The sequence below is a fragment of the Canis lupus genome, chromosome 15 (genome assembly GCF_011100685.1).
Source record: "Canis lupus familiaris isolate Mischka breed German Shepherd chromosome 15, alternate assembly UU_Cfam_GSD_1.0, whole genome shotgun sequence".
In the NCBI taxonomy this organism is placed as follows: domain Eukaryota; kingdom Metazoa; phylum Chordata; class Mammalia; order Carnivora; family Canidae; genus Canis; species Canis lupus.
In genome coordinates, this window is record NC_049236.1 from 12,596,548 (window position 1) to 12,610,470 (window position 13,923).

Below are 13,923 nucleotides of genomic sequence, written 5' to 3' on the forward strand. Positions count from 1 at the left end.
TTATTTCCTTTCACTATTTCTTATATTCCCCAAATGAAAGAGACCATATAATGTTTATCCTTCTCTGATTGACTTACTTCACTCAGCATAATACCCTCCAGTTCCATCCACATTGAAGCAAATGGTGGGTATTTGTCATTTCTAATGGCTGAGTAATATTCCATTGTATACATAAACCACATCTTCTTTATCCATTCGTCTTTCAATGGACACCGAGGCCCCTTTCACAGTTTGGCTATTGGGGACATTGCTGCTATGAACATTGGGGTGCAAGTATTCTGGTGTTTCATTGCATCTGTATCTTTGGGGTAAATCCCCAGCAGTGCAGTTGCTGGGTCATAGGGCAGGTCTATTTTTAATTCTTTAGGAACCTCCACACAGTTTTCCAGAGTAGCTGCACCATTTCACATTCCCACAAACAGTGCAAGAGGGTTCCCTTTTCTCCGCATCCTCTCCAACATTTGTGGTTTCTTACCTTGTTAATTTTCACCATTCTCCCTGGTGTGAGGTGGTATCTCATTGTGGTTTTGATTTGTATTTCTCTGATGGCAAGTGGTGTGGAGCATTTTCTCATGTGCTTGTTGGCCATGTCTATGTTTTCCTCTGTGAGATTTCTCTTCATGTCTTTTGCCCATTTCATGATTGGATTGTTTGTTTCTTTGGTGTTGAGTTTAATAAGTTCTTTATAGATCTTGGATACTAGCCCTTTATCTGATAGGTCATTTGCAAATATCTTCTCCCATTCTGTAGCTTGTCTTTTAGTTTTGTGAACTGTTTCTTTGGCTGTGCAGAAGCTTTTTATCTTGATGAAGTCCCAATAATTCATTTTTGCTTTTGTTTACCTTGCCTTCATAGATGTATCTTGCAAGAAGTTGCTGTGGCCAAGTTTCAAAAGAGTGTTGCCTGTGTTCTCCTCTAGGATTTTGATGGATTCTTGTCTCACATTTAGATCTTTCATCCATTTTGAGTTTATCTTTGTGTCTGGTGTAAGAGAATGGTCTAGTTTCTTCTTCTGCATGTGGCTGTCCAATTTTCCCAGCATCATTTGTTGAAGAGACTGTTCTTTTTCCAGTGGATAGTCTTTCCTGCTTTGTCGAATATTAGTTGGCCATAGAGTTGAGGGCCCATTTCTGGATATTCTGTTCCATTGATCTATATGTCTGTTTTTGTGCCAGTATTGGTGGTCAAGTACTAAATTATTTTAAGTGTAATCAAGTTTCTTAAAAGCTTCACTCTTATTTCAGTACTGTGTTTAGCATTAATCCTTTTCTCTTCTTCCATCTATTGGTAATGGGATGAGAAACAGCCTGGGGTATTCACAGAATGTGATTCAAAAGCTAATAGAAAAGTCTTCTTAAGCAAAAGTTGCTTATCCACTGGTTTATGATAAGAACGGAATTTTTTTTTTTTTAGCTTTTTGTTTGCCTGTGCAGACTCTGTCACTATGCGAGAATATAGGGAATTCAGAAATAAATAAAATATAGCCCCTTTTTAGTAAAAGAATCAGACATGTAAGTAAATAATCAGAATCTTTGCATAAGTGTACTGAATTTGAGGAGATCCAAGAACTGTTGTATGAGGAATTCACATGGAAGTTGCTATTGCTCAAAATTATGACAAAGTTCTGTGTTTGAAGGGAATGTAAGCCTATTTCATCCTCAGTGAAAAGTGGGAGGGACTTTGCGGTTTAGAGACTGTAATAAGAAAGAGGATGAACAGTTGATAAAATGAGATGGCATAAGATGTGCCATCTTCTTGGTAAGAATCCTCTTCTAAAAAATAGTGTTTTTTTTCCAGTTTTGTTGGAAAATAATTGGCATATGTCATTGTGTTAGTTTAAGGTATACAGTATGATGGTTTGGCTTACATATATTGTGAAATGATTGCCATGATAGGTTTATTTCTTTAATTTATTTATTTTAGAGAGACAGTGTGTGTGTGTGCACAAGTGCATGGTGGAGAGGGGCAGAGGGAGGTGGGGGAAGAATCTTAAGCAGACATTGTGCTTAGCTCAGAGCCTGATGGTGGGGGAGGGGGCTTTGATCCAACGTCCCTGAGATCACCAACTAAGGGAAACCAAGGGTTGGCTACTTAACCAATTGCGCCACCCAGGTGTCCCTACCATGGTAGGTTTTGTTAGCATCCATCTTTCATATAGATACAATATAAAGAAAAGGACAGAAAATTTCTCTTGTGATGAGAACTCCTAGGATTTATTCTCTCATTGCATGTCATACAGCAGTGGTAATAGTAGTCATCATTTGTACATCACATCCCCAGGACTTATCTTATAACTGGAAATTTCTACTTTTTGACCACCTTCCTTCCAATTTCTCTTTCCTCTACCACCTGTTTCTGGTAACCACAGATAAGATCTCTTTTTCTGTGAGTTTGGTGGTGTTTTTTTGTTTTGTTTTTTCTTAATTCCATATATAAGTGAGATTACATAGTATTTATCTTTCTCTGTCTGACTTATTCGACTTGGCATAATGCCTTCAGTCTCTATTCATGTCATTCCAAATGGTAGGATTTCTTCTTTTTTTATGGGTGCACAATGTTTCATTGCATAATTTCTGTAGATTTGATGGAAAAAGCAGAAGCAAAACAGTGTAATGGGAGTTTTCACAGTGATGTTTTTAGAGCACACAACTTTCTTTAATCAAATATACTTTTAAAAAAAACCTTTTTATTAAGAGAAAATTTAGTAAATATACACAATTAGACAAAGGAGAGTAATGAACACCCCTGACCTATCACTCAGTTCAGTAGTAATCAGCTCATGACTAATGTTGTTTTATTTCTATCTCCCCCTTCTTTTAGAATATTTTGAAGTAAGTCATGTTTTTTAGAACATTACTTTTTATTTTATATTATTTTGAAGTAAATCTCAGACATCATCTGCTTTTATCTATAGATACCAATATCTGAAATGTAGGGTTTGGGTAGATAGCCTGTTATTTTTGTTTTTTTTTTTTATCAAGTTTTGGTATCAAGGTTTTGCTGGGCTTATAAAGCAAATTGAGAAGTGTTCTCTCTTTTATGGTCCTTGAAGGAATATGCATAATTGACACTAATTTCTTCCTTAGAAGTTTGAAAGTGAAGTCACTGGCTTATTATTTTGTTATTGCTGCTGTTGTTGTTAGATTTTAAATAACAGATTGTGTGTGTATCTACACACATGCATATGTGTATACATATACATATATATCTATATATATATGGTTTTTATATATAGCAACCATTTAGTTTTTTCTATGTCTGTATAGTTTTAAGTTTTCTTTTGATGGAATTTTGCTTTTTTTTTTAAGTAAATCAGATTATTTTGAACTAAATGTCAAGATTGGACCAGATATGGATATCTAAAATAAAGGAATATTACATCACACCAAAAAATACCAATTTTTTATTATCATCAAATATCCACTCAGTTCACATTTCCCCAATTATACTATAATTGTTTAATCATTTTTGTTTGAATTATGATTCAGATCAGGTACCTTCAATTTAGTAACATGAATGTATTCTTAATGTCTTGTTAGAATTTTTAAATACCTCTCTCTCTTTTTGTTCCTCATATTAGTAATTTGTGTGTTCTCTCTTTTTTCTTGACCAGTGTTACCATGCATTCCTCAGTTGGTGCATTGAACCTTTTATTATCTTGATGCTTTTCTTTGAAGATTTATTTCTCTTTTATAGTGCAGCCAAGCCAGTAGTTTTTTTAGTTTTCATATGCTACATCTTTGCTTTCTATCTTTATATATCCGTATATTTTACATGTATGTCTTACAAGCAGATTTGAAAAGAGTTTTCTTTCTTTAAAAATTCAATTTGTCTTTTAACTGGTTGATTTAGACTTTTTCTTATAATGTATGTTATAATCATAGAAACTAGAAATGGGTGAGTAGTTATTAGGGGTTAGAGATAGGTTTGGCTAGGGAGGAAGGTGTGGCTACAATCTTGACATAAGACATCATGTGATGCACTCCTTCTGTATCTTGACTGTGGTGGTGAATATACAAACCTGCACGTATGATAGAAGTGTATAAAAAAAAAGAAAATAAATAAATAAAATAAAATAAAATAAAATAAAAAAAAGAAGTGTATAGAACTAAATATGGACACACACACATACACTCACAGAAATGAGTACAGGTAAAGCTGGAGGAATCTAAATAAAACCAGTAGATTATATCAGTGTCACGGAAGTTGTGATATATTTTACTATAGGAAGTCCCCTCTTATCTGGGGTATTGTTTCCGTGGTTTCAGTTACCTACAGTCTAGTAGCAGATGATCCTTCTTCTGCCTAACACTATCATTCACTTCACTTCAGTAGTAGCCTAACAGTTGTTCATCTCATTTCATTTTATCGTCTCACACCATTTCACACCATCTCAAGAAGAGGGATGAATACAGTACAATAAGATATTTTGAGAGAGGGAGAAAGGCCACATTCATATAACTTTACGTATATTGTTATAGTTTTTCTATTTTATTATTAATCTTTTTCTATACCTAATTTATAAATTAAACTTTATCATAGGTATATAGGTATAGGAAAAAACATAGTAAATACAGGGATCAGTGGTATCCATGATTATAGGTACCTACTGGGTCTTGGAACATGTCCCTTATGGCTAAGGGGGGACTATGGCATGTTTTTGCATTGGGAGAAGATGGGTAAAAAATATATGCAATCTCCCCGTCTTGCTTCTTCCTGCATGTGAATCCTCATCTCAAAAAGTCTAAGTAAAAAAATGTATTTACTGATACAATAGGTTTAAATTTACCATCCCACTATTTACTTTTTATTTGTTCTGATTGTTGAATATTAGTGTTCTTTTTTCTTCTATTTTTTGCTCTTTCATTTCTACTCCTTAATTAACCTGGAGGTGCATGTTCTTTGCCATTTTGGTTTTTTTAGTGGTTACCAGAGTCATGACAGAAGGCAGGCTTCACTTACCGAACTCTAATAGATGTATTTTTATTTTTACCTTTTTTAGGACGTGGAGAAGCTTACAAATACTTGACTTCATTTATATCCCTTCCATATTTTATGTGTTTTTTTTTTTTTTGTCCTGTGTTTTAAGTTAGTATGCTGTTAAACTACACAGAATTTTACTGTTCTTCTATCAGCATCATCGTTTCACTTTACAACCATATTTTACCTTTTTGGTTGTTCTTTATTTCCTTTCATTTTTGAGCTTCTTTCTCAGTTTATTGCTTTTTTCTGAAGAAATTTCTCTCACAGTTCCTTTCTCAGTGGTCTTTTGGCGATAAATTATCTTGATTTTTTATTTATTTGAAAATGTCCTTATTTTGTCTTAATTTTTGAAGGATATTTTTTTGCTGAACTTGGGGTTATTGCTTTCTATATCCTATTGGGATTATGCTATCCTTTTGTCTTCTTATTTCCTCACTTTCTGTTGAGAAATCCTCTGTCAATTTCATTCTTTTATTTCATTAAAGGTAGTCTATCATTTTCCACTGGCTTCTTTTAACATCTTCTCTTACGCTTTTTTTCCCTGTAGATTTACTTGGATGTGCCCAACTCTGTATATATGTATGTGTGTGTATATTTTAAAATATATTCTGCTTGATGTTTGTATCTTGATCATCTTCTTCAAAAAAATTCTCAGGCATTAATCTTTTAAATAATTGCTTTTGTCCTTTTCTGTTCTTTCCTTTTGCAAATCCAATTACACATTGTTAGTGCACCTTTTCCTGTATCATTTTTTTTCCTCTTTTTTATGTTCTCTATCCTTTTGGCTTTCTGTGCTTTTCTCAAAATGTTTACTTTTGTCTTCTAATTCCATAGATCTCTCCAGAGTCATTTATAATCTGCTGATAAATCTACCTGTTATGGGTTTTTTTGTTGTTGTTTTTTTTTTTTTTAATTTTTATTTATTTATGATAGTCACAGAGAGAGAGAGAGAGAGGCAGAGACACAGGCAGAGGGAGAAGCAGGCTCCATGCACCGGGAGCCTGATGTGGGATTCGATCCTGGGTCTCCAGGATCACGCCCTGGGCCAAAGGCAGACGCCAAACCGCTGCGCCACCCAGGGATCCCGGTTTTTTTGTTGTTGTTGCTATTTTACTTTTCAGTTAAAAATTTTCCCTTTGGTTCTTTATAATAGTTTCTCGTTCTAACATTCTCAACTTTGCATTTTATTTTGTTGAACCTGTTAGGCATATTTTAAGTCCCAGTCTGATAACTAAGTTTTCTGGATCTCCTGTTTCCCTGTTTTTATTGTCTTATTTTTCTTATTTTTTATCTCAGTTTTCATTTTTCATGTGTACTTGGTCAATTTTCATTGATTGTCAAACTTTCAATGTAAAACTTTTTAAAATAATTTGAAAACTCAGATGATGATATTTTCTTTTAGAAAAAGTTTGTGATTGTTTAGCAGATTTCTAGGGGGTACCAGCAATTCAGGATCACCTTAATTCAGACAGTATTTGGGATGATTCAAATTTAGCCCTTAGTTCCTAGTTGGCTGTTTTAGTTCATTTGGGTTGCTATAACAAAATACCATAGACTAAGTGGCTTACAAACTATAAAAGTTTATTTCTTACAGTTCTGGAGGCTGAGAAGTCTCAGATCACGGTGAGCAGATTTAGTGTTTTGGTGAGGGTTCCCTTTCTGTTCAGATAGTCATCTCTGTCAATGTCCTCTTATGACAGGAGCAAGGAAGCTCTCCGGAGTCTCTTTTATAATGGTACTAATCTCATTCTGAGGGGTTTGCCCTACTTCCCTCCCAAAGGCCCCAACTCCAAATATCACATTGGGAGTTAGGATTTCAACATATGAATTTTGGAAGGAATTCAAACATTCATTATATAGTATTGGCTATCCATTTTTACTTTACTCTTTTATAGTTTATCTTTTCAAGATCCAGTCTTATAGCCTAGCCAGTTTATCAGGCCATTGTCTCTTAACCAGCAGACGTCCCCTCCTCTCTCTCTCCAAGGCCATGATACTCCAATTTTTGGTCCTTTATTTCATGAATTTATCAAAAGCTCTGTTCAGCTTCTTAGTCCCTAGGCTACCTCTTTCAAGACTGTCAGATTCCAAAAAGAAAAGCAGCCTCAAATGCCAGGCTTTTTCTCTGTGTTTCCTTCTCATACTGAGTTTCAGACTTATAATTTTTTTTACTTCTTTGTTATGTCTCTCCTGCTTTCATTGTTTACCTTTTCAAGTTGATTTTTGCAGAGCGGTTGTTTTCAAACACCTAATCTCTCAGATTACTTTGCTGTGTTCTATTTAGGGCCTTTGTACATCCCATTCCTCCTGCTTGAAAAAAAAAACTCTACTGCCCCAGCTATAGATCAGATCCTAAAGAGCTCTTCCTTAGGCTTCTCTAACTCCCTGCCTAGATTAGGTCTTGTTAATATAGTTTTTTATAGCACTAGCTGCTGTGCCTTCATTGCACCTGTAGTTTGTAGTTATAACTTATTTGTGTGTTTATTTCCTGTGATGTCTATATTCTCAATGGAGTGTAAAGTTCTTGAGGAAAAGGGCTATAGCATTTTTTTTCTTATTATAAATTATAATCTATAGGAAATACTAAATATTTCTTCATATATTAGACATACAGATATTGGTTTAAGTGATTGTGCCTTTTTCATGAGTCCTAGAAGGGGAAACAAGATGCATTTCATCTTTTATTCTTATTTTTGTAAGTGTATTATAAAATATTTCAAACATATTAAAAGTATAGGAGTTTTATGATATCCCAGCTGTCCTCACAGCTCCGCTTAAGAAATAAGACATAATTTATATTTATAAAGATATACAGAGAGCCCAGAAATAGACTCTCATAAATATAATCAACTGACTTTGACAAAGGAGCAAGGCAATACAGTGGAACAAAGTTAGAGTTTTTTCAAAAAATGGTGCCAGAAAATTTAGACATCCAAATGTGGAAAAAAAAAAAAATGAATCTAGATACAGACCATACACCCTTCAAAAAATTAACTCAAAATGGATCATAGGCATAACTGTGCCATAACTTTTATTTCCAAACCATAAAACTGGAAATAAGAAGAAACATAGATGACCCTGAGTACAATGATACCTTTTTATTTTTATGTATATTTTTAAGATTTTATTTATTTACTCAGAATAGAGAGAGAGAGAGAGAGAGAGAGAGAGACAGAGAGACAGAGAGACAGAGAGGCAGAGACACAGGCAGAGGGAGAAGCAGGCTCCATGCAGGGAGCCTGACCTGGGACTCGATCCCAATCCTGGGTCTCCAGGATCATGCACCGGGCCAAAGGCGATGCTAAACCGCTGAGCCACCCAGGCTGCCCAATGATACCTTTTTAGATGCGACAGCAAAGACATCATCCATGAAAGAAATAAATGCTAAACTGAACTTCATTTAAATTAAAATTTTCTACTCTGTGAAAGACAGTATCAAGAGAATTAGAAGATAAACCACATATTGGGAGAAAATATCTAGAAAATATTGATAAAGGATATTTATCCAAAATATACAAAGTACTTTTAAATTCAATAATAAAATAACAAACAACATTATTTTTAAAATGGGCCAAAGAGGGCAGCCCCGATGGCTCAGTGGTTTGGCGCCACCTTCAGCCCAGGGTGTGATCCTGGAGACCCAGGATCCAGTCCCACATCAGGCTCCCTGCATGGAGCCTGCTTCTCCCTCTGCCTGTGTCTCTGCCTCTCTCTCTCTCTCTCTCTCTGTGTCTGTCATGAATAAATAAATAAAATCTTTAAAAAAAATAAAAATAAAATGGGCCAAAGACCTTAACAGATATTCATCAAAAGAACTTATAAAGATGGCAAAAAGCATATGAAAAGATTCTCCACACAGTATGTCTTTGGGGAAATTCAAGTTAAAACAAGATGCCACCACACTCCTAGAAGGGCCAAAATCCAAAACACTGACAGCTGCAAATGTTGGTGAGGATATTGAGCAACAAGAGCTCTTCTTATATATTGCTAATGGGAATGCATAATGGAACAGCAATTTAGAAGACAGTCTGGCAGTTTATTACAAAACTAAACATATTCTTAACATATAATCCAGCAATTACCCTTCTTGATATTTACCCAAAGAAGTGGAAAGCTTATGTTCACATAAAAACCTGCACAGGGTTGTTTATAGCAGCTTTATAACTACCAAAACTTGGAAGCAACCAATATGCCTATAGTAGGTGAATGGATAAATAAAGTGAATGAATCCAGACAGTGAATAGTATTCAGCAGTTACAAGAAATGAGCTATCAGGCCATGAACAACCCGAAGGACACTTAAATGCATGTTACAAAGTGAAAGAAGCCAATGTGAAAAACCTGAATAGTGTATGATTCTAATATGACATTCTGGAAAATGCAAAGCTATGGAGACAGTAAAAAGATCAGTGGTTGCTTATGGAAGCAAATTGAAGTGGAGGAGAGAGATGAATAGGAAGAGCATAGAGGAAAATCAGGGAAGTGAAAACACTATGAATGATACTATGGTGATGGAATATGTCATTATACATTTATTTGTCCATATCCACAGAGCATACATCACCAAAAGTGAACCCCAAGGTAAACTAGGGATGTCGGTTGATTAGGATGTGACTATGGGGGTTCATCCTTGGTTAAAAAAAAAAAACTGCCATTCTTGTGATTGCTGTTGATAGTGGGGAGGCTATGCATGTGTGGGGATAAGGATATATGGGAAATCTTTGTATTTTCTTATCAATTTTGTTATTAAACCTAAAACTTCTCTAAAATGATAAAGTTTTTAAAAAACAAAAACAAACTCCAGAGAGATTGAAGGTACAATCTCTGCTATTGATTAATAATGCCCTAAGAGACACAGCAACCAAAAAGTATATACAGTATATTAAGATACAAACATATATGTGAATGGCAAAAAAAAAAATGTATATGTAGTTTACCCAGCAATTACTTTGACTTTTAGATACTTTTATGATGAAGTAACTAATTTTTATTATCAATTTGCTTAAGGAAATTTTTCTTTAAACTTTCAGATGATACAGCATTGTTTGAGTTGATTCAACTAGTTCCACCAGGTACTGTATTATAGCTTGATAAAGTAATTGATGTGCAAACCCATTTCAAAGAATGCTTTTAAAAAATACATATTTTCCCCTTCCCAAATTAAGAGCAATGTTGAGTTTCTAGTATTGGTCCACTATGTGTAAGACGTCAATAGATGAAAATAATAAATACATAAAGATGGACATAAATAGTATTTGAACATTTGTGTTAAAATAGAATAAATAGGAATGGAAAGTAGAAAATTACCTGCTATCCTCCTTACATATTTTGTGACATTCATAAAAGTTGACTCTGTGATTTTTCTCAAACTATATTTTTTTATGGATAAAGTAATTGTCTTTGTTTTTGTGTGTTGACTATTACTGGGAATGGGGGAGTGGAATAAAACCTTACTCGTTTAGTAAACATTACAAATCTTTGGGGCAGGGAAAGTTAAAATTAAAATATGGAGGATAGCTTGATTTTTGTTGTTTATCTCTGCAATTATAGGAGAAATCTATCTTAATCAATTATTTGATGGAGATAGAATGGAGAGCTGTATGTTGCTGAAAATTAATAACCTAAAAGATTTTGAATATTACATATATACCTAATTTGAGTAACCACAAAATCTAGAAAATGTCTACATTTTTACCAACCTGTAACCTAATGTCTTATAATGGTGATTAGAAAATAATGGAAGATAGAAAAAATTTATGGAGATGATAATTACATTTTAGGTTTGTAAATGTCATGCCAACTTAATGTTTTAAGGACTTTTTTCATGAGTATGCATAGGTACTCACACAATTTACATAAATATTTCCCTTCTCTAAAAGAGGGAGAATAAGTAATATGTACTACATTTCTGAATAAGGAATCCATTTAACATAACTTTCTTTTAATTTTCCTTTCTTAGAAAAAAAAATAAACATGACCCTGAAGCAGAAATTTCAGTAAGGCATCAGGCACTATAAATATTGTACTTGATGATTTTGTTTCTAAATAGAATATTTTGTTATAATTTGAATCATAGGATATCTTTCTTGTAGTGGGTGAAACACTGTCTACATATGATGAAAATACACGAGATTTCATGTTCCCGGGTCCAAACCAAATTTCTGGACACCATGATTCAAACCGCCAGGTTACCATGAGGAGGATTTCTGGCCTTCGAGTAAGTGTTTACTATTTTCTGAATCAATTTGTGTTGTGGGATCATTGTCAAAAACCACCACATAGTCTTTAATATGAAATGTGAAGAACTAATTCAAAGTTTAACATGGTTCAAAATGTAATTCGTTTTATGAAATTATGGTGTGACTTTAAGCATACCAAAATTTGAATGAAATCCATGCATCTTTCATCCAGAATTAGCAAACGTTAATTTGCTTTATATCCTTCAGGTTTTTCTCCTCTCCTTCTGCTTCCTGCCTCCTTTCCTGCCTTTCCTCTTTTCTTTATTTTCTCTCAAAAGAATGACCAATTAACATTTGAAACAGTGCTCTCTGTCTCATTAGCATATAGGGAAATCCAAAATTATTATTATTATTATTATTTTTAAAGATTTATTTATTTATTTATTCAGAGAGAGCAAAAGAGAGGCAGAGACACAGGCAGAGGGAGAAGCAGGCTCCATGCAGGGAGCCCGACGTGGGACTTGATCCCGGGTCTCCAGGATCACACCCCCGGCTGCAGGCAGCGCTAAACTGCTGCGCCACCGGGGCTTGCCCGGGAAATCCAAAATTAAAACAACCTTATGATTTCATTTTTATAGCCATACGATTGGTAAAATTTAATAAAATCTGACCATATGAGAAATGTGAAAAATGGAAGCTCTTACATGCTGCCGTACTATGTAAAATCGTGGAGATATATTCTCTCTGGTATACTAAGAGTCTTCCTAGGGATGTTCACTGATAGCATTGTTCATAATAGTAAAAAACCAAAATAATTTAAATGTTCATTAGTAGGAGTTTGGATAGATTCATTGTTGTATGTTCATGTCAGAGAAATACGTTCATTTACCTAAAAATGAATGCTACATTGTGAAAGCCAACTCTTCCATCCTTTCCCCCACTCCCTTCAACTTTTGATGGGTGATTTAAAAATGTACTTAACCCTGAAAATGTCTTCCACTTAGAGAAAGTGGAGAAGACCCTGCCATTTCAAAGGCGAAAAAAAGCAAAAGATGTCTAGGTTGAAATAATTTGGACATTTTTTTTTTAAGACTTTTATAAAATGTTAAAGTAGTCTGAGTAAGGAAAGTGGGGTGATATATGAGCCAATATGATAAATTAAATACTTTTCCCTATAGGTCTAGGTTTATGATATTCTGTATTCTGGGAAATAGTGACTTCAGCTTGCTCGAAGTGTAAAAGTTAACTAACTAGCAAATCTATGAAAATATACTCCCTTTGGAATATTATCAGTGTCCATTAGCCATCTTCTATATTATAAAAACCTTCAGAGTGTTTCCGCAAATACATGGAAGCCTGCAATGAAGAAAACTGATTTTAAAATTATGGTGTTTTGAAAGTAATTTAAAATGCTATATTATACCAAATTGGCAGTAAAAACATAAAAGTATGGATATGAACCATTAATATAGGGATCTTCTTCATTTACTTTGGATTAGTTTTTCATACGTTCAGATGTTGGATTACTAAGGCAAAAATACTTCTGGTAATGGTGATATGAAGAGGTTGGCAATTCCTCCCTCCATACAAAACAAGTACAAAACTGGACAAAATCATCACAAGTTTCAGGACACTAGAAACTGCCTGACAGTTAAGACAGATTAAGCTTCGGGTATTATAAGGAAGTGTTGAATTACTATACTGTATACCTGAAATTAGTATAACACAATATGTTAACTAGCTGGAATTTAAAAAAAAAAGTGTTTATGCTTACATAGTGGCTAAAACTTTGGATAAAAATGGTGGCAGTAGGTCACCTTGTAGTCTGGGACAACTTCCCTACCCTTCAAGGCCAGTGAGAATTGTAGCTGCACCAGTCCTGGGGCTGGACAGAAAAATCAGAAGCTCTGCTACCAGAGGGGTCAGAATCAATTTTGGAGAGTAGGACTGAAATACTATGATTTAAAGAAAGAAGTATATATTTGGTCTTTATCCTTGTTCTGGCACAGAGCTCCCAAAATCCTTGGAATTTTCTACGTGATGGGGAGCAATAAATCCATCTCTTGTTATGTTAATGAAGTGACTTTTTGAAACCCCCACTACATAACCTAAGGATGAGGACTGGTTGCCAGAGGGAACAACTCTGTGATTAGATGGTTGGAACTTTCAGTCCCTGGACATCTGGGGAGGATAGGGGAAGTCTGGAGATTGCTTTAAAATATCAACGGCCAGTGATTTAATCAGTTGTGCCTATGTAATTAAACCTCCATTAAAACCCAAAGGGCCTGTATTTAGAGGCCCTTAGGTTGGTGGACTCTTGGGGGCAGCTCCTGGGAGAGTGATGTCCCTGGGGATGGCATTGCTCTATGTCTCTTCCCACATACTCTGCTCCGTGAATCTCTTCCTCTGGATGAACATCTGTATCCTTTATCATATTCTTTTATAATAAATCAGTAAACAGTCAACTATTTTCCTGAGTTCTGTGAGCCTAATTGAACCAGGGGAGGAGATCATAGGGACCTCCAAATTATACCTGATTGGTCAGAAACACAGATGACAACCCAGACTTGTGATTGCATCTGAAGAGGGCTGGGCACAGTCTTGTGGGACTGATCTTTAGCAGCTGTGGGATCTGATGCTATTACTAGGTAGATAGTGTCAGAACTGAGTTAAATATCACGAGAATTGCTTTGGTTGGTTTGGAAAACCCACACACTGGAATTGGTGTCAGAATCATAAGGACAGGTATTATTAGGTCTTCA

General features: G+C 34.8%; 1 protein-coding gene across 2 annotated transcripts in view; it reads left to right on the forward strand.

Annotated features, from left to right (window-relative positions):
• SPATA6 (spermatogenesis associated 6) overlaps positions 1-13,923 on the forward strand; it is a 146,648-nt gene that overhangs the window by 47,088 nt on the left and 85,637 nt on the right. For both annotated transcript variants that reach the window (XM_038558105.1, XM_038558106.1), the window contains exons 4-5: positions 10,013-10,054; positions 11,075-11,199. In XM_038558105.1, coding sequence (XP_038414033.1) covers positions 10,013-10,054; positions 11,075-11,199 — 167 coding nt within the window. The remainder of the gene's footprint in view (positions 1-10,012; positions 10,055-11,074; positions 11,200-13,923) is intronic.